We start from the raw sequence: 25,079 nt of genomic DNA on the forward strand, positions 1-25,079 counted from the left end.
AACTTGAGTAAGTGGTGCCAGATTTCAGAAGAGATCTTAAAAACAGTGGTGTGCTGAACTGAACTAGACCTACAAATAAGCTGGATGGTCACTGAAACCCTGCACTAGTGGGTTGGATCTCCTAATTTCTTTTCCCTTTCCCTTTCTTTTTATGTGACGCTTAACTCTTCTAGCATAGTTTCACGTGAACATTGAGAGGTCTTTTTTCCTTGCTGGTATGCGTGAAAACAATGGAAAGGAAAGTTTTGCTCAGCTCTCTTCCTGAGATCCAACTTGGGAAATGTAGGACTGTAAGGAATGTGGTCATCTTTTCCAAAAGAAAGACTAAATGAGCTTTCCAGTGAGAAGCAAGGTCCAGAGCTTAGCTCTCATGCCTCTCGTTAGACTCTGACGCTGGTCTTTCTAGTTTTAGAGAACAGCCCCTCTCACAGTCATTGCCTCTTTTCTTTGGAATGGTGGCCATTCATGAAGTGTATATAATCATCTAATTTAAAAGGCTCTTCTCAGAGACCTTGGTGCTTTGTAAATAGTCCTTGCTGCGTTGGTTTTCTATTCCACGTCAACCAGCCTGCCTTGGTGGGTTTTTTTATACATCTAGGGGCTTAATGACTTTCATGCTTTTTCTCTCAGTTGTTTTGAGACCATCCTACTTTTGCGATCCCCAAGCTACATTGGTCTTTATGTGTGGTTACTTACTGGGATTGATTAAAATTGTTTTCTGTCGTTCTCTTTCATATAAAGATTTGTTTATTGGTTTGTGTTCCAGGTTTCATTTGAAAGCAAAAGCAATAAGTGAAGGACTGGAGGAGAGAAATGGGGACAGAGTACATCTGTTAGCACTGACTATCTTTTGCCTAGCCCTGGAGGATTATGCTGCAGATTTAGATTAATTATGCAGCTGCTCTGAAATTTCACTCATTGAGCACCCTTAATATGAATCTTGTATGCTCATGCTGGAATTACATTGTCTTATTTAATGGCATCATTGTCAGTTTGCTTAGTGTGCTCAGAAATAAGATTTCCATAGCTTTTCTCTGGGCCTTATTTAAAGGTTAGTGTGATACTGACCAACCTGAAAACAAGAGCCTGATTATAGAAGGTTGCTACCTGGGAACAGAGTTGCAAAATGTGTGAAAATTGATCTTTGAAAGATATGGGCCTTGGTTAAGGTGTTAGAGGGACTTCAGAATTAGACATCAGTTATTAATTTACTGTGTTCTTTCTAGGTGCATGCTACTATGATGCTAATCAGTCTATGTACGTATTTGGAGGCTGTACCCAGAGCAGCTGCAATGCCGCCTTTAATGACCTCTGGAGACTTGACCTAAATAGCAAAGAGTGGATCCGACCTTTGGCTTCAGGTAAGAGAGAAAATGCTCATCTTTGCCTTCTTACTGGGTAACTCCCTTTGCATGGAAACTCCACCTGATCCTTTTTGGTATTGGTCTTGAGGAAGAGTTATTGGGGTCCCAGGTCCTTTGTCAAATCTGTGTAAATGCTAAGAGTAATATGCTTGTGTAAGGTAGTTGAATTTTTTTAAAAAAATTTATACATTTTTATTAGTATAGGTGCCCTGCCAAAATTGTGCTAATGTGCGAATTCGTTTGTGTGATTTCTCAAGCACTTGCACAGGTGTAATATGCTCTCTGGTATGAAGTTGAAGTAAGAGCAGAAACACAGAGTCGTGAGAACTGTAGTTGACTGACAGAAGCTATTGTCCCAGGGCTAAGATCTCTGAATATCTTTTGTTGTTGCCAGCTCAGATATTTGGGGAGTGTGTGGAACATGCCTCTGCTGGTTACTGTTAACGACTCAGGAGTGTGGGAATATTCGACAAGTAGGTACATTCCTGCACAGTCCCAGTATGCCAAAATGCTGCAAGAAAGAAACTAGATTATTTTCTCCTTTCTGACCTAACCTTTCTGGGGGGGGGGGGGGGGAATAAGAACACAATTGTTTTTGTACTCATGAAGCAGGACAATTTGAAAAGGCACAGTTATAAGATTGGAGGAGCTAGCGTGATAGAGAAACAGAGTACCAGGTATAAAGTATTCTGCTAGATTTGGTGGCAAGCTTTTCTCAAACATTCTTCATTTGCTTTTCAAGGTTAGAATTCATTCTAGGACTAAGGAGACTCTGGTTTTTCTTAGGCAGATTCCTTACTTCTTTAGGTCTTGATTTACTGCTACTTTGATTACTAAATGGGAGGCAACATGGTATATTAGAAAGGGTACCAGACTAAGAGTGAGGAGACATGGGTTTCATTTCCTGGCGTAATCACCAGTTCTCCATGTGACTATGAACAAGTGACTGCATCTCTCTGGGAGAAATAACAGAGTAGGACTAGATTCTATTTTTAAATGGATTGGGAAGGCTAGTTTATGTTTCCCTTAATTTTTCTTTTTTTTAAAGATTGGCACCTGAGCTAACAACTGTTGCCATCTTCTTTTTTTTTTTTTTCTGCCTTATGCCCCTAAACCCCTCTTTACATAGTTGTATATCTTAGTTGCAGGTCCTTCTAGATGTGGGATGTGGGACGCCGCCTCAACGTGGCCTGACGAGCAGTGCCATGTCCGCGCCCAGGATCCGAACCCTGGGCCGCCGCAGTGGAGCGCTCGAACTTAACCACTCGGCCACGGAGCCGGCCCCTCCCTTAATTTTTATGACAACTGCTATGAATGTCTAGGCCAGTGGCTTAAAACCTTTTTATGAGAAGAAGCTACGTTTTGCTTCCCCAAAGCTGTAAGCTCCTGTCTCTTCCCCCTGCAATAGGCAAATATAGGAGAGAGGAGCATACTGACACTGGATGCTTACAAGTGGGGCTGGGTTTTGTATAGATGAAGTTCTTTATTAAAATTATTGGAAAGATGAAATAGTGTTAATCTTCTAAAAATTTTGAAGGTTAGTTTTATTTTAGTACTCTCAGAATTTTACACTTCAGAGAGTTCCCTTTTCTAGCCATTTCTTCACTATTGGACGTAATGCAATATTGATTAATATTTAGAATCACAGATTCTAAAATGTAGAGCATCTTTTCAGCTTAAGCATCCTATTGCCACTCTACTTGGTGTCCAGGCCCAATTTCAGAGCAGCTTTGATTGTCGCAATCATGAAATACTAATATTTCCTTTCTCTATTTTGTAACCAAGTTTTATGCCTTTGATAATGTGGCATGAGTGTTTCTCTTTCTTGTAGAAGTAGACCTCTGGACTTGGGGGCCTTCGTAGCCTGTTGCCAACTACTTTCCTTATTTTTCCCATTTCTTCTGTAAGATGGACATGGGATTTTTTTTTTTTTTAAACCACTAAGTTTGAAGAGTGTTTTGAAATCCCCAGGGTAGAAGTATCAGAGAAAAACAGTGTATTTTACAAATACAATGTTAGACTGTTCCCTTTTTTAAAACATAAGCTCCTGAATGTTTAAAGTAATTTTCTAACAGTGTCTCAAAGAATCTAGTTGCTGCTTTACTCTAATCTGCAATTAGAGCCTAGTTTTAGAGGGGAAAAACTGAACTTTTTGAAATGTCTACTTTTTAATAAAACAAACAAACAATAGTTTAATAAAAAGTCCTATGAGATTCTCATTTAGGCAGAAATCCCGTGGGAAGATTGCCTGAGGAAACGTTTCTGTTTGCTGTCATGAGTCCCAACCAAAACTGCTTCCTAACTGAAACACCGCTGAGTCTTTCTGAACAGAACGCAGTTGTTGATATGTCTTGGTGTGCCTGATTCACCCATTGTAGTGCACAGATGTGGGTCGGTTGGAGGGTGGCTGAGGGGAGGGTGCTACCCACCATCCTTTGGTGCCAGGTATGATGTCTCCTTCTATCATTTGAGTATTTGCAAGCAGTTTCCGAAAGTATGGCTCTGTGGAGAAAAGCATCAAACACGCAGTGGAGCACTGTGGGTTGGGAGAGAAAACCTTGATAGAGAACACTGCCGCCTCGGTTATCTCTTTCTATGTTTTCAGTCATACTGCAGGTGAGACTGGAGCGTCCTCACTTTGCTTGGTGTCTTAGTCGGCTCACGCTGTCATAACAAAATACCACAGACTGAGGGGCTTGAACAGCAGACATTTATTTCTCACGGTTCTGGAGGCTGGGAGTCTGAGATCAGGGTGCTGGTGAGGGCTCTCTTCCTGGCTTTCAGACAGCTGCCTTCTCGCTCTGTCCTCATGTGGCAGAGAAAGTGAGTTCTGGTGTCTCTTCCTCTTTTTATAAGAGCACTAATCCCATCACAAGGGCCCCACCTTGATGACTTCTAAACCTAATTATCTCCCAAAGATCCCATCTCTAAATGCCATCACATTGGGATTAGAACTTCAACATATGAATTTTGGGAGGACATAATTCAGTCCTTAACAGTTGGAATTAATGTAATTTGTCAATGAAACCTTGTCTTTAGTTCCTTTTGAAATGATAGAAATGCTCCATCTGGAGGGAGCGTGGTGATGAAGAGTGTTGTAGTGACACCTCTTAGAGCTGAGGGAGACCTAAGCTGGTACTTCTCGGACGCTTCCAGTGAGACACCTCCCTCCCCCTCCTCCCTTTTACACCTGGTGTTCTGGTCCCTATCTGCATGGAGCTTATGTTGTAATGAGGAAGAAACAAAACACAAGTAAGCAAATTCTTAGAAATTATGAAGGAAACAAACAAGAAATGAAATATAGAACAGGAAGGGGAGAGCTACTTTATACAGGAAGCAACTTTTTTTTTTATTTGAGTTCATAATAGTTTACATCAATGAGAAATTTTGGTTGTACATTATTTCTTATCTGTCACCACGCAGGTGCTCCCCTTCACCCCCTGTGCCCACCCTCCCACCCCGCTTCCCCTGGTAACCACTGAACTGTTTTCTTTGTCCGTGTGCTTGTTTATACTCCACATGTGAGAGAAATCATCTGATGTTTGTCTTTCTCAGACTGGCTTATTTTGCTAAGCATAATTCCCTCCAGTTCTTTCCATGTTGTTGCAAATGGGATGAATTTGTCTTTTTTTCTGAGTGAGTAGTATTCCATTGTGTATATATACCACATCTTCTTTACCCAGTCATCTGTCAGTGGGCACTCAGATAGTTTCCATGTCTTGGCTATTGTGAATAATGCTGCAATGAGCATAGGGGTGCATGTGTTACTTTGGATTGTTGATTTCAAGTTGTTTGGGTAGATACCCAGTAGTGGGATAGCTGGGTGATATGGTATTTCTATTTTTAGTTTTTTGAGGAATCTCCATACTGTTTTCCATAGTGGCTGCACCAGTTTGCATTCCCACCAGCAGTGTATGAGGGTTCCCTTCTCTCCACACCCTCTCCAACATTTGTTATTTTTAGTCTTAGTGATTATAGCCATTTTAACAGGCGTAAGATGGTATCTTAGTGTAGTTTTGATTTGCATTTCCCTGATGGTTAGTGATGTTGAACATCTTTTCGTGTTTATTGGCCATCTGTCTATCTTCTTTGGAAAAATGTCTGTTCACATCCTCTGCCCATTTTTTGATCAGGCTGTTTGTGTTTTTTGTTGTTCAGTTGTGTAAGTTCCTTATATATTATGGAGATTAACCCCTTGTTGGATATATGATTTGCAAAAATTTTCTCCCAGTTGGTGGGTTGTCTTTTTGTTTTGATCCTAGTTTCTTTTACCTTGCAGAAGCTCTTTAGTCTGAGGAAGTCACACTTGTTTATTTTTTCTTTTGTTTCCCTTGTCTGAGAAGACATGGTATTCGAAAAATTCTTTTTAAGTTGATTGTCAAAGAGTGTACTACCTATATGATCAGGGATCAACATTTTTTTGCTGAGTTTTTAAGGATGAAGAGTGAAGGGAAATGAGAACAGCATGTGCAAAGACCCTGGGGCAGCAAAGACTAGGATGTATTGGAGGACTGAAAGCACACCTTTGTGGATGTAGCATAATGAGCAGGGGGTAGAGTGGCACAGATAGAGTTAAAATGTAGACAGGAGCCAACTCATTCATAAACCAAGTTCTGTGAGATTTTGAGATTTTAAGCAGAGGAGTATTATGATCCAATTTACATTTTAAAATCTTTTTTTTTTTTTAAGATTTTATTTTTCCTTTTTCTCCCCAAAGCCCCCTGGTACATAGTTGCATATTTTTAGTTGTGGGTCCTTCTAGTTGTGGCATGTGGGGTGCCGCCTCAGTGTGGCCTGATGAGCAGTGCCACGTCGGCCCCCAGGATCTGAACCAGCAAAGCCCTGGGCCTCCAAACCGGAGCACGCGAATTTAACCGCTTGACCATGGGGCTGGCCTCCACCAATTTACATTTTAAAGAACAGTTTTGCTGCTATATACAAAATGGATTGAAGAAGTCAAGAAAATAAAGAGAACAGATAGGAGGCTATCAAAAATAGTACAAGTGAGAGACTGATGGCTTGAACTGGAGTCCTAGTAGTGGTGATAAAGCAAAGTGGATAAATTTGAGTTGAATTTTTATGTTAAAATTGACAGGACTTTTTGATGGATTGAATATGGAAGAGTGAGGGGGCACTCAAGGCTGACTTAGGTTTCAGGTTTGTGCAGCTAGGTAGACAGTAGGGCCATTTGCTGAAATGGAGAATAAATATTTGGAGGAAGTTTAGTTTTTGGTCTCTTTAAGCATTTAAGTGGTGGTATCATGTATATAATTGTTATTATGAGAGTTTGGCATTTAAAGTAGAGGACTTGAATTCCCCTAAATGACAGCACAATCCTTCCTTTTGTTCAGTTAATTCTTCTCTCATCCTTCGTTTGTTCATGCAGCAAATATTTATGGTTTACCCACTGTGTGCCTGGTAGTGTTTTAGATGTTGGGGATACATGAATGAATAAGCAGACAAAAAACCCACTCTTAATGGAGATTAAATTCGAATGAGGGAAGACAGATATTAAAAGTGACCAATATGTAATATAGTGTGTTAGAAGACAGTTAATGCTATTGAAGCAAAACTATGGCATGGTAAGGGAGATCAGGAATCGGGGGGATTGTAACTAGGGTGATCAGGGTAGACCTCGTGGAGAAGGTGACGTTAGAACACAGACTTGATGGGTGCAAAAAGTGAACCGTGTGGGTATATAAGGAAAGAGCACTCCAAACAGAGAGAATAACCAGTGCAAAGGTCCAGAGGTGGGAGTGTGCTTGGGACAGTGAAGGGATGATGAGGAATCCAGTGTGACTGGAACAGAGTGAACAAAGCAGAGCATACTAGAGGAGGTTGGACAAATAGCTGTTCCTAAAAACCACATAGCAGATCACCTTTGTCCAGATCACCTAGGAAGCTTACTAAAAGTGTAGATTCCTCAGCCTGATAGCAGACTCACTCACCTGATCTCAGGGGATTGGGGATAGCGTGATGGATCTGCGTTTTAAAAAAGAGAAAGTGTCTCAGTTGATTCTAAACCTACCTAAATTTGGAAACCCTGGATTCCTATGTATCTTCTTGCTTTCTTTTTGTGCAATCTGCGACCTCACTTTGTTATCACAGTCCGTTAGGTGGGTGTGTAACATGCCAAACTGGACTCCTTTGTTGTTATTGGGGAAGAAGGAGGCTGCTCTGTGCTCTCTTCCATGCTCCTTTCTGAAAATACTGCCTTTACCCTAGTCAGTGAGTCACTCAGTCAGTCAGTCCGGAGAGGCCCGCTGTCTGAGGAAGTGCTTGTGAGAGGGTTTGGAGGTGGGTGTTGGATGCCCCAGATTCTTCCTGCGTACAATCTGACCTTCAGACCAACCCGATTAGGTTGGCACTATTATTCCCACTTTACAGATGAGGAAACTAAAGCTCAGAGAATCACCTAGTAATTTACCTAAGATCATACAGCCAATAAATGATGAAGCAGTGATGGAAACCTGAGATTTTGTCCCTAAAGTCTGTGTTCATTTTTTACCATGCCATGCTGTGAGTAGTTTTATTTTTTCTGTAATTTACTTCACATTATCAGTTTTTTAAAAACTTTTTAAACAGACTTTTAAAAACTTTAAAATAGAACAGAGTTCCCATATATCCCACACCCAGTTTTCCCTGTTGTTAACGTCTGGTCGTAGTAGTACATTTATGACAATTAATGAACCAATATTGATCCATTATTATTTCCTAAAGTCCATACTCTGTTCAGATTTCCTTTTTTTCCTTTTGGTGACAGGAAGATTGTCCCTGAGCTAACATCTGTTGCCAGTCTTCCTCTATTTTGTATATGAGCAGTGTGCAGGTCCACACCTGGGATCCAAACCCACGAGCCCCAGGCCACCAAAGCAGAGCGTGTGAACTTAACCACTATGCCACCGGGCTGGCCCCCTTATTTTTTTTAATCTAATGTCTTTTTTCTCTTCCAAGATTCCATCCAGGATACGTTACATTTAGTCTTCTTGTCTTCCTTAGGTCTTCTTGGCTGTGATAGTTTCTCAGACTTCCTTGTTTGATGATCTTAACAGTTTTGAGGAATACTGTCAGATATTTTGTGGACTATCATTCAGTTTGGGTTTGTCTGATGTTTTTCTTGTATTTAGACTAGAGTTAAGAGTTTTTAGGAGAAAGACCACAGCAGTAAAGTACCCTTCTAATCGCATCGTATGCAGGTTACATACTGCCAACCTGATGTGTTGCGTTGATGTTAACCTTGATCACCTGGCTGGCTGAGGAGAGTTTTTCAGATTTCTCCACTGTAAAATTATCCTTTTTTTCTCACCCTTTTAAAATTCTTTTTTATGGTTTATTTTTCTTTCTTTTCCTGTGATTACTTTTGCCCATGGTCCTTGACATTCTATTGAATTTTGGGGGCTTAACTAAACTCTCTGGCTATTATGTCTGTCATCACAGTCAGGAAAGGATAATGGGCAGAGGGTATGTCATTAGAAGAAATCTATTCACAGCTTAGAGAATTTTTAAATGTCAACATGACTTGCCTTTTAAAATTTTTTGGTGGGGAGCAGGATGCTGAAGACAACTTACCTCTTTTTTATTATTTGTTTATTTATTTATTTGGTGAGGAAGATTCACTCTGAGCTAACATCTGTTGCCAGTCTTCCTCTTTTTTTTACTTGAGGAAGATTACCCCTGAGCTAACGTCTGTGCCGGTCTTCCTCCATTTTGTGTGTGGGTCACCACCACAGTATGGCTTGACAAGTGGTGTAGGTCCACTCCCAGGATCCAACTTGTGAACCTGGGCCGCTGAAGCAGTGTGTGCCAGGCTTAACCACTACACCACAGGGCAAGCCCCAGCATATCTCTTTTTTAATGACCTAACACAATCAAGATCTTTCCAGCTATCCAGAGTCAGAAGCTCTATTGGAAATAATTTTGTTCTTTTAAAGAATAACCACATTTTCCAAAATCACTGAGTAATCCTGCAGAAAAGCTAGTTTACTTTTGGAGACAGAGGCAGGAAAAAGAAAAGAGTATTGGTCATGTCAGATGTCTGTAGAAAGGCCAGGATATCCTTAGAAGCTGGAAAATGCTGGAACTATCCAAAAAAACTGCCCAGAGTGTCATTGTTTCTATTACTATGTAAATGATACCTTGAAAATGGTGCACATAGGGCTCTTGGATCCATTGATGAAGTTTTCTGTTCTGTGTCTAGTGGAAAAGCTTACTCTGAGGGTCTCTACTACCCTTTCCTGAGCCTGTGGTAGTGGTGCCAGGAAACGTCAAAACAAATAAGGGAGTCTGGGACTGATACCTGGCACCAGGTATAACTGAAACAGCTGACAGGAGAGTCTTTTCTGGAAAAGGTCACCCAGTCCTTCCCTTAGCTTAGGTCCCAGGTGTTAATGCTGATATAGAAATAGCTGGACGTGGAATTTTTAAGAATAATGTGTTAGTGTACTCAATGGCATTAGAGTCTGCTTTTTAGCATTGTTTTGCATCTAAACATTTTATGAAATTAGCAGTATATGCAAACGTGTTCTGAGAACGTGTGGTCTGTGGAGATCGGGGAGAAGTGGGTGCTTAGCAAGTGGTAAATATTCGACCACGGAACAAGAGGGCATGCGTGCGTTTCAGATACACTCCAAGCTTCTATTTTCTCTCTTAAACACAGGTCATTGATCTCACTGTTTTAATATTTTCTTTGTGAATGAGAAGGCCCAATTATTTCTACCTACGGATCTTTATTACCAAAGTATATTGAAATCTGTTCTTAGCTTTTTGTCTTTCATGTTGAAAATCCTGCATCCTTTAACTTTTATTCATTTGATCCAACTCATGACCCTTTTCTATCCTGTGTTAAAACCTCCTTATTTTAGATAGAAGTCCAGAGAGTCACTGATTATAAGCAGTGACTTCCCTTAGAATTCTGAGCTTTCACATCTACGCATCCTGATCCTGTCTGCCTGCCATCTTGACGAGCAATTTTTGGTTGCTCTTGGGTTCCCTGTGCAGTAAAACTCTCAGACCGTGTAGTGTTGCTGTTTGTTCCAGGCATCCACGTAATCCCCCCAACAACACTTCATGTTTCATGACCACGGTAAACTTCATTTTGTATGATGCCATATCCCCGTGTATCTCCAATGCAGTATGGATTTATTAACTTTGTTTTATGTCCTGAATGAAACTGTAGAAGGCTAATCCTGTACCTGGGAACACAAAAGAGATTGTCCTTGAGTCATTTCTAACCCCGTGAATGACCGTGTTGGTTCCCAAGACACTCTGCAGTGCCATGTACCACCTCATGCCCAGTGCACATTGTTTGGCTGTTCATTCTCTATACAATCAGGATCAGGCCAGTTTCTCGAGTTTTCCAGCTCTTGGGACTCGAGGAGATTTTGTAAAGACTCTACAGAGTGCTCTTCCTGGGTGGGTGAGAGTGATGATTGGTCGTTTATTAACTTACAAGTAGCGGCTTGGGTTATGGGAGACTACCTTATCCTATCAAGGCTCAGAAGCTACCCCTCATCTCTTTTTTGGGAGATAAACTCTTGAACTATGCTTTAATGAATTCTGCTTTTCACACAAGTAGTGCCCTGATAATTTCCTCTTTTCCGTAGTTCTCTCTCGAAGTGATTATGGGCTATGGATTTTATATTTGATTTGTTGGTTTTTACACTGTGTTCCTTGTTTCGCCTTCTCTCCCATTTTAGTAAGCCTTCTGAAATCCCGTTGCCTAATCTTAAAATATTTCTTGCTGTTTGATTTACATATGCAGGTTGCAGAGTGTTTGCATTTTATGTGAGGAATGTGTTCTCGAAGACTTCGTATAATGTGTTTTAATTCTGACAGTTGCTGGTATTTGCTGGTCTTGCTCTTTACTGGTGATATTGTTGTTTTTCTGGTATTTCTGGTATTTTGCTGGTTTTTCTGTTTCCTAGTGAAAGCAATGGGTGATGCCATGTGACAACAGTGTAAACACGGTTTACAGTTCACTATGCCAGCTTTGACATTAGCCGTTCTTTTTTTCTTAATACTTTATTAAGACATCATTTACATATAGAGATGAACAAACCTTAGGTGCACAACTTGAAGACTTTTTTACATGTATGTACAGTCATGTGATCATCACCCAGATCAAGATAAAAACACTTCTGTCACCTCAGAAAGTGCCCTCATGCCCCTTTCCTGTCAATACCTCTCCCCGCAGAGGTAACCACTATTCTGATGTCTAACAAACTTTTTTGAGATTCGTCTTGGTTCTTTTGAGATTCGTCGTGGTTACATCTATCAGTGGTTTTATTCCTTTTCATTGCTGAGAGTGTTCCATGTTATGAATATGTATACCACTTTTTTTTTTAACCCATTCTCCTGTTGATGGATACTTGGGTTATTTCCGCTTTGAATATAGCTGCAATCAACATTCTTTTTTTTTCTGAGGAAGATTAGCCCTGAGCTAACATCTGCTGCCAATCCTCCTCTTTTTGCTGAGGAAGACTGGCCCTAAGCTAACATCCGTGCCCATCTTCCTCTACTTTTATATGTGGGACGCCTACCACAGCATGGCTTGCCAAGTGGTGCCATGTCCACACCCAGGATCTGAACCGGCAAACCCCGGGCCAACCGAAGCGGAACGTGCGCGCTTAACCGCTGCGCCACCAGGCCAGCCCTCAATATCCTTATATAAGTTTGTTTGTGGACATATGTACTCATTTCTTACTTAAGACTTACTTGTCAACTTTAAGAAATATTCTAGACACAGTAAGTATCCCAGAGAGTTCTCTATTCACCTAGTCCTGCTCTAAGTGGGAAAATCTGATGATATAACTAAGTATTATAGAGGTTTAAGGAGGAAAGACCTCTTCTCCTCCTCCTCCTCCGTCTCCTTCTTCTTCTTTATTATTATTATTGCCTCATGACCTAAAGTTATGGGAGGAATGTGTTGTGGGAGGGAGGGAGGCCGGTTGGTAAAACCATTAAGAGCAGAGTTTCTGTGCCAGGCAAACACAGGTTTGCATCCCATCTCTATTGCTGAGTAGCTAGGTGACCTTAGGTGATTTAACGTCTCCTTTGCCTCTCCTTTAGGGCAGAGATGGTAATAGCCACCTTTCCTAGTTTTAGTTCAGATTACATACAGTACAATACTCAGATGGAGGTGGGCTGTGGAGACTGATTAAATTGACACCTTTGTGTGTGCTGAAGTACTAGCCAAGGAGTGGAGAGTGGTCCTGAGTTATCCTTGAGTTCCTGGAGCTTGAAGTGACTGCATTCAGTCCTTTGTTTATTCATTTTCATGCGTTTGTTTGTTGAGCATTTATACCCAGTGCTGTTCTGAGTGCTGCAGACATAGGTGTGCACAAGAAGCAAGGTCTGCTGGGGGAAGAGACAATAAAGAAATAAATCAATACAAAGAAAACATAAAGAACTAAGTAGCAAACAACTGGTGATTCGAGAGAGTAGATGGGGGTGTTTAAAATAATTATAAAATGTGTATAGAGCTAGGACTTATAAGGATAGATTTTTTTTTTAAGATTTTATTTTTCCTTTTTCTTCCCAAATCCCCCCAGTACATAGTTGTGCATTTTCAGTTGTGGGTCCTTCTAGTTGTGGCATGTGGGATGCCACCTCAGCATGGCCTGCTGAGTGGTGCCATGTCCACGCCCAGGATCCGAACCAGTGAAACCCTAGGCCGCTGAAGAGGAGCTGGCGAACTTAACTACTTGGCCACGGGGCAGGCCCCAGGATGGATAGATTTTTAAAGGAAATCTAGTTTATAAGGAGAAAAGTAGCCAGCTAACGAATTAGGATTCTGTTCACAATTTGTTACATTTTATTTCTGAGGCCAATTGTTTGTTAACATTAACATGATGTTGCTTTTGATTAAAATGACTATGGAGAATTTGAATCTTCATCTACGTTTTTTTGTTTTCCTAGAAGGAAGGTACCCAAGGCCCAGACACCACATGCATGTGCTAACCTCTATGAAGAAGATATAGGATGTTACTTGAGTGATTACTTTAAGTTCTTTATTGTATTAGCTCCTTCCTGATCCATGGACCTGGTCCTGGTCAATCTTCCTTATGAGTTGCTGATGTCTCCTTACCTCCCCTAGCCCTGTGCAGTCCTGGAACAACCTGGATCTCTGGTGGTCTTGGGAGATATGCATGAGAGCAGAGCCAGTGGATTCCCCTAGAAAGGGAAGGAATCCTTCCTGTTTATTTTATAAAGTTCAGATCCTGGGTTTTTTCCAGAGTACATGGTTTTCTAAAGTGGGTACACATTCTCTCCTGCTGGTGAGAAGAGTGGGAAAATTTGCATAGCATAAATACCCTGGGTCCTCCAAAGGAGAGAATAAATAAGATTATACCATATTTCAGTTTAACTCTCTCCTGCCTGAGTAGAATTTTCCTCTTTTGACACCAGGCTGGAAACTTTATGACTAGCAACACTGTTTTCACTTCTAAATGGAGCCACTTAAAAGAGTACTCCCCCGTCCCCCCCCCCCCCATTAGCACTACAATTAGCAAATTATCAGATTAAACTGAGCCTCTGGACCTCCTCTCCTTCCCCAGAAATTGAATCAAAAGACTACTTGAAATGGTAAGAAGAGCTGTTACTGGTTTTCGTGTTGTTAATTTTTAGCTGATGTGTGCTGCCCTATTCATCAAGTGGTCTTTCATGTGGGTTTGTTTAGAAGTGAAAACAATGCCAGTGGGAAATTCTTTTGTTGTTGATGCCTGTAGCATGTATAGTTATACGGGATCTAAAAGTTTCTCATGCCCATTACAAAAGCTCCTCTTGTTTTGGATGTTCTGTAAGCGACCCAAGGAGTGATGTTTTTAAATATGTAGGTATAATTGTAATAATAAAAATGTATGCTCTGAAGGCTGAGATCCAGACAAGCTTTGTCTGTTATCAGTGAGTTGTTTCGATAACAGTCAGTAACTTTCTGGCCATGTTGCAACTGAGGAATAAAATAGGAAAAGCAAAAAATAAATAAATAAATTGGAGTGTGGAGAGAACACCCAAAGAAGTGTTTGACCTTTCCCCTGCTGAAACGCCCACTGGTGCCTCCAGGTAGGTTGTGGTTAACTGGAGCCAGCTCTCCTCCCACCTCATGAGGGATCTGTAACCATTTGGCTTCCATGATGGTTCAGCTCAGCAAACAGTTTCATAAGAAATAATTCTGTACTCTAGGATAGTATAATCTTATTGGGAGACTCTAAATGGCTAATTTCAACATGGTATGCTAAATGCTTGGATTGAGGTCCATATAGGATGTCCCTTCCCTGTTCACCCCCCCTCCCCTAAGACAACTTTTAGCCCAGCATGGGAAGGGATGTGCTGGCAGAGGTCCGGAAGAAAGCCCTGCCTAGGCAGAAGAATCTTCTGCATCCCGTGTCATGTCCTTGATGACTGACTTTAAATCCCTGTTTTAGACTGAGTTACAGAGCACACTTAGCTAGAACCGATCTTGGAAAGCAGGAGTTTAGGGGTTCTGTAGTGACTTTGCCAAAGAGTGACCATATTTGCTTCTTACTTTCTTTCTTTAAAGTAAGCATTATATTTTTGTATCCTCTATGGGCACATATATAAATGCAAAGACATTGTAATTATTATTGGCCACATTGATGTTAAATTGGAAACATTTTATCATCAGAAGATATCTGCCAGATAGAACCCCTGTGGCCCTGACTGTATACTTTGGAGACCATTCTGGATTTGTCTTCAAGGATTTACAGCCCAAGACAGACTTTATACTCATAAATTCTGAAGTGTTCTCAATTTTCCTTTTGTCTCCCCATTCCTCAAACCATAAAAACCTTGAAACATGCTTTTCTTGTCCCCATTACAAAATATTACCTATAAAATCAAAAGTTTAGAGATGTAAGCAGTTAAATTATAACTCTAGTAGTTTTTCTTTAAAGAATCTCTTGCCTCCTAAGTCATTAGTGCCAGCCTGTCCTCTTGTGCCCTCTAGGTTTTCTGATTCAGTTGCTAATATGGTGTTCTGGGAAATGCCTCTCCAAATTATCTTCCTGACCTCTGAACTCTTGCTATCAAGGTCAGTCACTTCACACACTACCATACTACCATGATGACAGCTCTCTCAAGACAAAGGCTTGGTCAGCTTCCCAAGATCCAGCTTGGGTCTTATCAGCAAAATTCATCTCTCCCACCCCCATACACATACCAACTCAAGGCTCCTCACTACCAAACATAAAAGTACCCACACAAAAGAAACTGTGAGATGGGGTTGTTGGTTAATCTGGTTTATCTGATCTTATTTTGCCCTCAAGGCCAGTTTTGTGTGGGAAGGACTAGTGTACAGCATATGGAACTGCGAGTGGATGCCTTTCATTGGACCTACCCTGAGAAAGTGAGTGCATGTGAAGAGTTATTAATATGAAATGGAGACTATGACCTGAAACCTCAGTACCATTATTCATTCTTTAATGTCCCCTTTGGCATCATTACTATAAAATAAAATAATTTGAAAGCATCCAGGGAAAATTTTTTGATTGCCAGTTAAGAAGGAATTTTGACTTTGCCCTCTTTAAAAAGCAAATCACACACCAAAACATTCTGGAATTCCATGAGCGAAGTGGAAATTTTTTTCTCCAATGCTTTTCTGCTCGATTCTTTGGCATGCTAGTGAGCACCGTGGTTAAAATTTTCATGCTCATGGTTTTCTGGTTTTCAAACTTTACTACCTCTTGTAAGTCTCTAATTCCTAGTCTTAGATGTTTCTGTTTTCACAGTCATGGAGAACTCTTAGCAAGTCACTCATGTTGCTGTAAATAAGACTTAAAGTGATTTGCCTGAAGGCAGTAGGCGGAACAATTTTTTTTTCCTTTATTTACTGCAGAGTGTAGGTTCAGTGACATGCAGATGATCACAACCAGGGAAATGTTTGTACGTTGAAAATGTTGAAGTAGTTTCTTTCAGCACCGTTTTAATCAAAGCATCTGTCAAGAAAAAGCCACTTTGACCCAAGTCCCTACTCTGCTCTTGAATTGAAGGGTTCCATAGAGTCATATACAGAGTGTATGCACAGAAAAAGTCTGGATAGATTCAGTGTTAAGAAAAACCGCTTAAAATTGGAAATAAGACAAAAGGATGACTGCATGCCCTTTTACTGTCATATTGGAGCATTGTCCAACAGGTCCACTCAAGGATTGTTTAACTCTCTACAACGTAGTTCTCAGAGTCTAGTCCTCAAACTTCAGCGTCACCTGAGAACTTGTTAGCAGTGGAACTGCTCAGACCCCACCCCATATGTGCCAAGTGGGAAACTCGGAAGTGGGCTCAGCTATCTGTGTTGGGACAAGTGCTCCAGCTACTTCTGATGCAGCTGAAAGTTTGAGAACTACAGCTCTAGGGGAATGGTTTTTTATTTTTTATGAAACCTTAATAATAAATTAATAATGTTAATAAATAATGATCAGGTATGGAGATGTAAAAATAGTTTTTTAGTCTTGCATAACAATACAGGCATTGCCAAGTAAAACAGGTGCTTGTTTTATCTTGTATCGAACAGTTGAGCTGCTCTTCTGGTCCTAGGTTCTACATGGATAGAAACTACAACTGTGGGAAATTGGCGTAGAAACCAAACCAGAACTTGAAATTGCTTCACTGTTTTACTATCTTCTTTGCAAAAGTAGACAAGAATGCCTTGTGATTCTACCACTGTCTTTCACGTGTGAAATTTTCTCCTGATTTTGTAGGAAACTTGGGACACATCTGAACCGGTTAGCAATTTTAGGGAATGTTAGTTCTGTGTGTAGGCTGCCTATCTGATTATCCAGTTTCCCACAGCTGCCTTTTGGGCTTGTGCCTTGTTTTGAAATTTGCTTCATTGATCCTATCTGCCGTGTGATTAGGAGGCCTTTGGTGTGTTTGGAGAATGAAGTCTGTGGAGATAACGGTTGGCTCTGGGGGAATAGCTCGAGAAACATGTCCATCTAAGTTTGATTTGGGCACATTTGGTCCTTTGGTGCTTGATGAGAACCTACATGGGAGCGACACTCTTTCTCCCTCCACTTTTGTGATAAAGTGATATTTAGACTGTGTCTAGAGGCCCAGTGGCCTCATTATTTTGAAGGCAGATCAGCAAATGTCCTACTGAGTATAAAACCTTCATTTATAAGTTTTCTTGGGGGAAGGGTATTTATTTCATCATATGTCACCATGACGATGATGGGCCTTTTAACTGGAGGGTCTGCTTTTGTCAGAGTGCCCTATATTGAACAAGATCTTCAATGAATCAGTCAGTCTGTAATGTTATAGGTTAGTACTGTGTGGTCTGTACTATGTGGTATCATTCTAGCTGCTGTACGAAATGACTTGCGTGCACATAGGTGCTGTTCTTCCAAGTTTAGGAAGACATGTTATCTAGAGCTAGTCCGTTTAAAAGTTATTTCCCTTGTCTAGTAATGTACGGTCATGTATTTTTTAGAAAGTTTGTAAGTACTCTTTAAATAGCTTGCTTTTCTTGGAACTTGAAAACAGTGAATAAAGGTAGGTAATGTGGACGTGAGTTTTTTTGTTTTTCTCACAATTCTAGTTAAGACTTACTGTTTGCTTTCCAGAACTCCACTTGGCTAAGGAGACTGCTTATTCTTTAAGATATAGAGATCACCGAAGTTCATTGACCTCTGCAGTCTCTGTCCTCACCATAAATTAGTTCATTGGATTTGTGGACCCTGTATTAAAATAATTGGCAGGGGAGTTAAAGATCCTCTGCTTTAAACAAATTCAAAATATGGAATACGTAGATTTTTAGAAATGGTTAAATTAGGGACTCTACAAAGGCTTCACAATATTGATTCTTAAATGAGAATTTAAAAGTACCAATTTGCAAACATGATTTGCATAGTTGAGTTGTAGAAAATTTTATAGCCAGTATCTTTGACCTCTACTGTATAGAGATTGTATGTTAAATTCTGTGCCCTCTCTCCTCTTTGTTATTGTATGGTAATTTTTTCCCATTTTCTTTACAAATAGAGGTGGAGGAGCACAATTAATTTAACTTTTAGTATGACCTTACTTAATTGTTGAGATATTTAAGTAAGATGCTGAAATTAAAGCTCCTATTTGTAACATAAAACAGACCTTGGAAATGCTGGATGAGGGAGTTCTCCCTCTCCTTTTTTTTTTTTTTTAAGATTTTTTTTAATTTTTTCCTTTTTTTCCCCAAAGCCTCCAGGTACATAGTTGTACATTCTTCGTTGTGGGTCCTTCTAGTTGTGGCATGTGGGACGCTGCCTCAGTGTGGTTTGATGAGCAGTGCCGTGTCCGCACCCAGGATTGGAACCAACGAAACACTGGGCCGCCTGCAGCGGAGCACGCGAACTTAACCACTCGGCCACGGGGCCAGCCCCCTCCCAATCCTTGAGATAGGAAGTAGGGGGAAAGATTTTGACTTTATAAAGGGTCAAGATATGGGGGCTGGCTCAGTGGTGTAGTAGTTAAGTTCTTGTGCTCTGCTTTGGCAGCCCAGGGTTTACAGGTTCAGATCCTGGGCATGGACCTGCACACTGCTCATCAAGCCACGCTGTGGCGACATCCCATGTAAAAAACAGAGGAAGATTGGCACAGATGTTAGCTCAGGGGCAATCTTCCTTAGCAAGATAGATAGATAGATAGATAAATTTAGATAGATTGATTTAGATAGATTTGATAGATAGCCGGTCAAGATATTTGAGAAGTCATTTTCGAAAGCCCTTACCTAAGATAATCCCTAAGGGTTGACTTGTCATTGTCACTGGCCTTAGCTTACCTTTCCTTGGAGAGTCCAGAGAACAAGTAAAGGCTCCTGTATTAGAGGTAGAGTGTGACCCAGAACCTCATGGAGAAAAACAGGTCCTAAGAATAGCCTTTTGTTCAGTTTATTTATTTCTCTGTCTACTCTAGGTCTGTGGCTTAACTAAATTAAGATTTAAGAAAGAGCATTTTCAGCTTTGAAATACTCAGACCTTTTAAGGTGTCTGACTTGTTTGTGGCAACTACTCAGAAGGAATGTATCTGTATGAATGAAGAGCAGTCTAGTATAATGGTTAAGAGAATGAGTTTTAAAAATCCAGGGTTTCCCCAGTTCGGATCCTGGGCTCAGACCTAGCACCACTCATCAAGCCATGCTGAGGCGGCATCCCACATGCCACAACTAGAAGGACTCACAACTAAAATATACAACTATGTACTGGGGGGATTTGAGGAGAAGAAGGAAAAATTTAAAAACAAGAATAAAAATAAATTTTTAAGAATCCAGTCTTCCTGGATTGGCATCCTGGCTCTGCCACTTATTAGTTCTGTGACCTTGGGCAAGTTATTTAAATGAGCTGTGCCTCAGTATTCTCATCTGTAAAATGGAAATGAAACTAGTTTGGAAGGATTAAATTAGTTAATACATGCCAAGCACTTAGAAAGGTGCCTAACATATAATAAATACTCAATAAATATTAGTCATCGTTAGTAATAGTAGCAGTAGTAATAGTTATAAGTAGCTGTAACTGTAATTTCACTTAAAAGTCGATAAAGTCACCCATCTCTCTCTACCACCTTCCCCACATCCCCTAAACATAGGCACATGATTTATAAAGTTAAAATACTGTCTCTAAAGTAGTACTGTCAGTAGAACTTTCTGTAATGATGGAAATGTTCTATATCTGTACTTTCGATTCTGTAACCGCTAGCGACATGTGGCTAAATGGTGACTGTGTTGGACAGTGCAGATCTAAAGTGTAGTCCTCCATTGGGTTTGATTATGTATATCATTATGTTTTATCAACACTCTTTTTAATTCTGTGAATAGTTTTTCCCCTTAAGAGGTATGTATTCTTACACTACATTTGTAATCTCTTTGAACCCAGAACTGGTAAACATTGGTTTGCCTTGCCTCATAAAGTGTCACTAATTTATTTTAAAAGATGTTACAGGAAACACAGTACACATGAAAGAGCAAACGCAAGCTAGTCTTTTCATGTTAACCATTGTTTTTTGTTTCCAAATCACGTTCAGTGTATTTGACTTACCTTTCTGGGACTTGAGATGACTTCCAGTTCATAGCATCTACTCTCAGTTATAATTTTATTTCTGTTGTACTTTCTTGAGTTAAATAGTTATTCTGCCAGAAGTGCTCTAACAGTATACTGATAGTTAAATATGCCTACCAGTTTAGTTCTGTTCCCAGAAAGTTTGTGCCGTGTAGTTAGTTGTGCTGTCAGATGTCCGTGGCTCATTGACCTGGTATTAACCCCTCATTAACTTACTTTAACAACAGTGGTAACAATGCCAGGCACTGTTCTAAGTGCATTGAAAGTTGTTTAATCTTCACAGCCACCCTGTGAGGCAGGTGCTGTTCTTATTCCGTTTTATAGATATGGAAACTGAGGCAGAGAGATCTATCTGGCAACTGGTGTCAATTTCACAGCTAGTTACGTGGCAGGACTGGAATCTGACTCGAGGCACACTCACTTCAGAGCCTCTGCTCTTAACCCTGGTTCTTTGGTGTTAAACTTAACCTTGGTGCTAATTGCATTTTGGGATTCAGAATTTTTCATCTTTTAGGTGGGAGTATGATTCATATGCCTTCATAATACCTCTGATGGAGTCTGAAGCAGCACCCTGTAATCAAACTTCTTACTGTTTCTTCAGCAGCACGTATGAATTCTCACACTAAGCGGATTAAAGACTATATGTAGCCTCATCTTTTCAGGTCAAGTTTTGTTGCCAAATGAGTTTTTAAAAAGTTGGGTTTTCAAAACTCTGAGGATTTGGAATTTTGAGTAAGGGATTGAGAATGTATGCTGCATATGGCCTCTCATAGAGGCCTTCATCAAATGGAGCAAGTTTAGGTGAGGTGCAGGAAAAGAGAGTTGCATTGGAGTCATATTTCTCATTTTTTTTTTTTTTAAGATTTTATTTTTTTCCTTTTTCTTCCCAAAGCCCCCTGGTACATAGTTGTATATTCTTCGTTGTGGGTCCTTCTAGTTGTGGCATGTGGGACGCCTCCTCAGCATGGTTTGATGAGCAGTGCCATGTCCACGCCCAGGATTCGAACCAACAAAACACTGGGCTGCCTGCAGCAGAGCGCACGAACTTAACCACTCGACCACGGGGCCAGCCCCCATATTTCTCATTTTTAACAACTGAAATAGCTTTATTTTTTCTCATCACAATGATCAAGTATCACTTTTTGCAAAGTTCAGCCAATACATAAAGTTGTTTATAGAGAAGAAAATGAAAATCATCTGTAATATTACCATTCAGAGAGATCAACTATTACTGACCTTCTAAACTGTCTTGTATGTGTAATGAACACATACAGGAAAATAGATTATTTTAAGTGGGCTCAGTTTGCTTAGATTCAAATTCCTTCTCTGCCACTAATTGAATATGTGGCTTTGGGGAAATTAACCACTCTGTCCCTCAGTTTCTTTATCTGTACAATGGGGATTACAATAGTGCCTGCCTCCTTGGGTAAGTGAATCGATAATGCATAAAACACTTAGAACAGTGCCGGGAACATAATCCCCATCAACTGTTAGCTATTGTTATTTCATGTTTCGTTACTTGCTAGAGCATGGGCATTGTTCTAAGATAAATAAAGAGCCACATAATTTTTAATTACCACATAGTATTCTTTTATATGGATATTCCTTGATCTCTTTAAACGCTGAAAATGAGCATCTTTGTCTCTATTTCTTTTTTCAATGCCCAGCTATCTCGTTAGATTAATCCCTAGAAATGGAATTGCTATTCAAAGCATATGCACTTAAATTTTTTTGATATGAATTGCCCAGTTCACATTAAAAGTTTTGTTTTTGTTTGTTTCTGTGTTTCACTATTTTGGAGACCCTTGGTCTGTTTCTTCGCTTTATACGCTTGATTTTAAAAGCCAGGATTTCTAGTATCTCAAATCCAAATCCAAATTTCAGTCTAGAAGGTTTTTAAGTTACTACGCTGCCCAAGTCTATTGCTTATTTTATTTGCTTTTTCCAGCTTTTTCACAGTACTTATGAGTTCCAGGATAGGGGCAAGAACTTGAAGCTTTGTTCAGTATTTCACAAATTAAATCATTCTGGGGTAACACTAGCATTTTAACTAGACCCATTATATTAGTTAGATTTTCTAGTTGGACTAGGAAGCTTCCTCCTAGGAAGGCAAAAGTTTTTAACCAGAGATCACGAGACTCTATGAAGGACAACAGATCATGAGTAGCCGTCTTAGTCATGATTCCTGTGGATTATGAGGGTAGCAAGAACTAATTCGTGTAATACTGAAGCCAGTGTCTCGGCGCTGCTGATTGACACAAGAACTGTTCCTAGAGAAGGCTCATTTCTGTGGCCAGATCCTGTCTGGATTGATGTCTGTTCTCTTGGGAAGGTCTTCAGAATAGCTGATGCCACAAGGTGTTCTTAGATGCTCACTCTGTGTTCTGAGGACTGCTACCTTCTCAGTAAATCATGCTGAGTTACTCTTAAGTTGGATCCCAAGGAAAACAGTCCTCTGCTCCACCACAACACTTTGTAATCGACGCCATTGAAGCAGTCTGAGCTTTTCAAACCACGTTGCCATAACCCCTTTCAGAAGGGGGCGGCCAAGCTCTCTACCTAAATTGGAGCGCCTCAGCTGCTATCAGGTTAATAGACTGTTTGAATTCCTTCTACTTAAGATTTCCTTTGAAAAATGGATCCTGCAGCTTTAATAACAACAACAAAATTCTTTTTAATATTCCAATATTTACTGATAACCGGATATTGAGACAAATTACTTCAGTCTTGAGCAAGCTAAAGATGGCGTGTGGAGTAAGGGATTGGGAGAAATAGCAATTGTTGTTTCAAAGACAAAAAGCTCTGAAAAATTATGCTCTTATGGGACATTTGTTATCCCTAAAGTTTTCCAGCATAAGCCAAGTTTCTGTTTCAAAATTTGGTCGTCATGGCTCAGAGATCCAGCCTGAAGGGCCTTAGTAGCCACTCTTGGTGTAAGGCATGCAGTTTCGTTGGAATACCTTCATACCGAGCCTTCAGAGTCTACTCCCATTTGTGCTGGAGAAGCCTGTACAGAGGGGCCTAGAGGTGCTTGTGTTAACGTTTGACTCAGGGAAAACGAGAACCGCATTCTGCCTCCTTTTTAACCTGTATTTGGTAGCCGCTGTTGTTTTTCTGTTGTATCCATTTATCTAGCCTCTATATATACTCCTCCTTGGACCCCTTACATTCTTTTCTTTGTGATCTCTGTTAAGCTTATTAAAGGAATGAGCAGGAAAGTCAGCAAATACTGAGCCCCTGCTTTGTGCGAGGCACTGTGCCTAGGAGCTTTGAATGTATTATTTAATAATGAAAACAGCGTTGTGAGGTAGGTACTCTCATCCTTGATTTCAGGTGAGCAAACTAAGCCTGAGAGAGGCTAAGTAACATTCCTCTAACTGAGATTTCTGTTTTAATTATAAAAGATGTATAAATGGGTGGTGGTTTTCTCTCAGACTTGGAAACCCAGTTTTGTCTCCCTCTTTCCCTTACGCGTTGCAGTATTGGTTCCCATTTTGTCACTCAGGGAAAAGTGATCTATAGACAGTGTACCTCTGGCTTCTTGTGAGACCCTGAATCTTAACCGTGCTGTTCGTGACTTCTCACAGGGTCCTATCCCTCACCCAAAGCTGGAGCGACTCTGGTCGTGTACAAGGACCTGCTGGTGCTGTTTGGTGGCTGGACGCGGCCAAGCCCTTATCCCCTACACCAACCAGAGAGATTCTTTGATGAAATACACACTTACTCACCCTCTAAAAACTGGTAAGCCACAAAGATCCGTTCAATCTGGAATAAAAGATTTTAAATGAATGGATTCCTTATCTTTTTTTGTGTCCAGGAATCTCCTTGAGAATTTGGTGAAAGCTCTGGACTCTTCCCAGAAAAAGAATCTTACATGGGCACAGGTTTTGCCTGCAGTTTCAGAGGGTTTACAGGACCCCCTTAACACCTAAAGTTAAGAACCCTTCTTCCAAAGAGAAAAAGTAGAAGAGATTTATTCCTTTTCCAAGAAAAATGAATGAGCCAATTGAAGAAGAGGGAGCTCTTCAGCCTTGGCTGCCAATTCCCCAGGAGTGCCATGGAGCCAGATGATCCTTACGCTCTGCTGTGTCCCCCACACTCACTCCCAGTTGTTTTTCAACCATGTCTTTTTTAAATGATGGTAACCTGTTTCTTGGAATGGACTCTTTAGTACAGGGCTCTTGGTAGCTGCTACTGATCAGGACTGTAGAAAGAAGTGGCAGGTGGCACTCCTTCAGCAAACTAGGCTGAAGCAGCCAGGGGACTGTGATGGAGTCCCTTATCATTGTCTTCTCATCCCCACACTCTACCTCCAAGCCATACACATTGAGAACTTGAAAGGGAACATAACTTTTGCAGGTTTGTAGGAAAGGCATAAATACCTTGTACCATCCTCCATTTATTATCCTCAGGTGATAGGACTGTCATTTTAAATGGATGCCTACTTACTGTTTTCCACCTTGAACACATAAGACCAGAAGCAGACAGTGCTGACTTCTTGGCTTCCTCTTGTCTTTTTATATTAGGTGGAACTGCATTGTGACGACTCATGGGCCACCCCCCATGGCCGGCCATTCCTCCTGTGTGATAGATGATAAAATGATTGTCTTTGGTGGCTCCTTAGGATCCCGGCAAATGTAAGTATGTTTGCTTCGCTCCCTATCAACCTGAAAATACA

General features: G+C 40.5%; 1 protein-coding gene across 2 annotated transcripts in view; it reads left to right on the top strand.

The window, feature by feature from the left end:
* FBXO42 (F-box protein 42) overlaps window positions 1-25,079 on the top strand; it is an 88,019-nt gene that overhangs the window by 51,606 nt on the left and 11,334 nt on the right. For both annotated transcript variants that reach the window (XM_070602000.1, XM_070602004.1), the window contains 3 exons: window positions 1,227-1,361; window positions 23,989-24,142; window positions 24,928-25,038. In XM_070602000.1, the coding sequence (XP_070458101.1) occupies window positions 1,227-1,361; window positions 23,989-24,142; window positions 24,928-25,038 (400 nt within the window). The remainder of the gene's footprint in view (window positions 1-1,226; window positions 1,362-23,988; window positions 24,143-24,927; window positions 25,039-25,079) is intronic.

This window comes from Equus przewalskii, chromosome 2 (genome assembly GCF_037783145.1).
Source record: "Equus przewalskii isolate Varuska chromosome 2, EquPr2, whole genome shotgun sequence".
Lineage (NCBI taxonomy): Eukaryota > Metazoa > Chordata > Mammalia > Perissodactyla > Equidae > Equus > Equus przewalskii.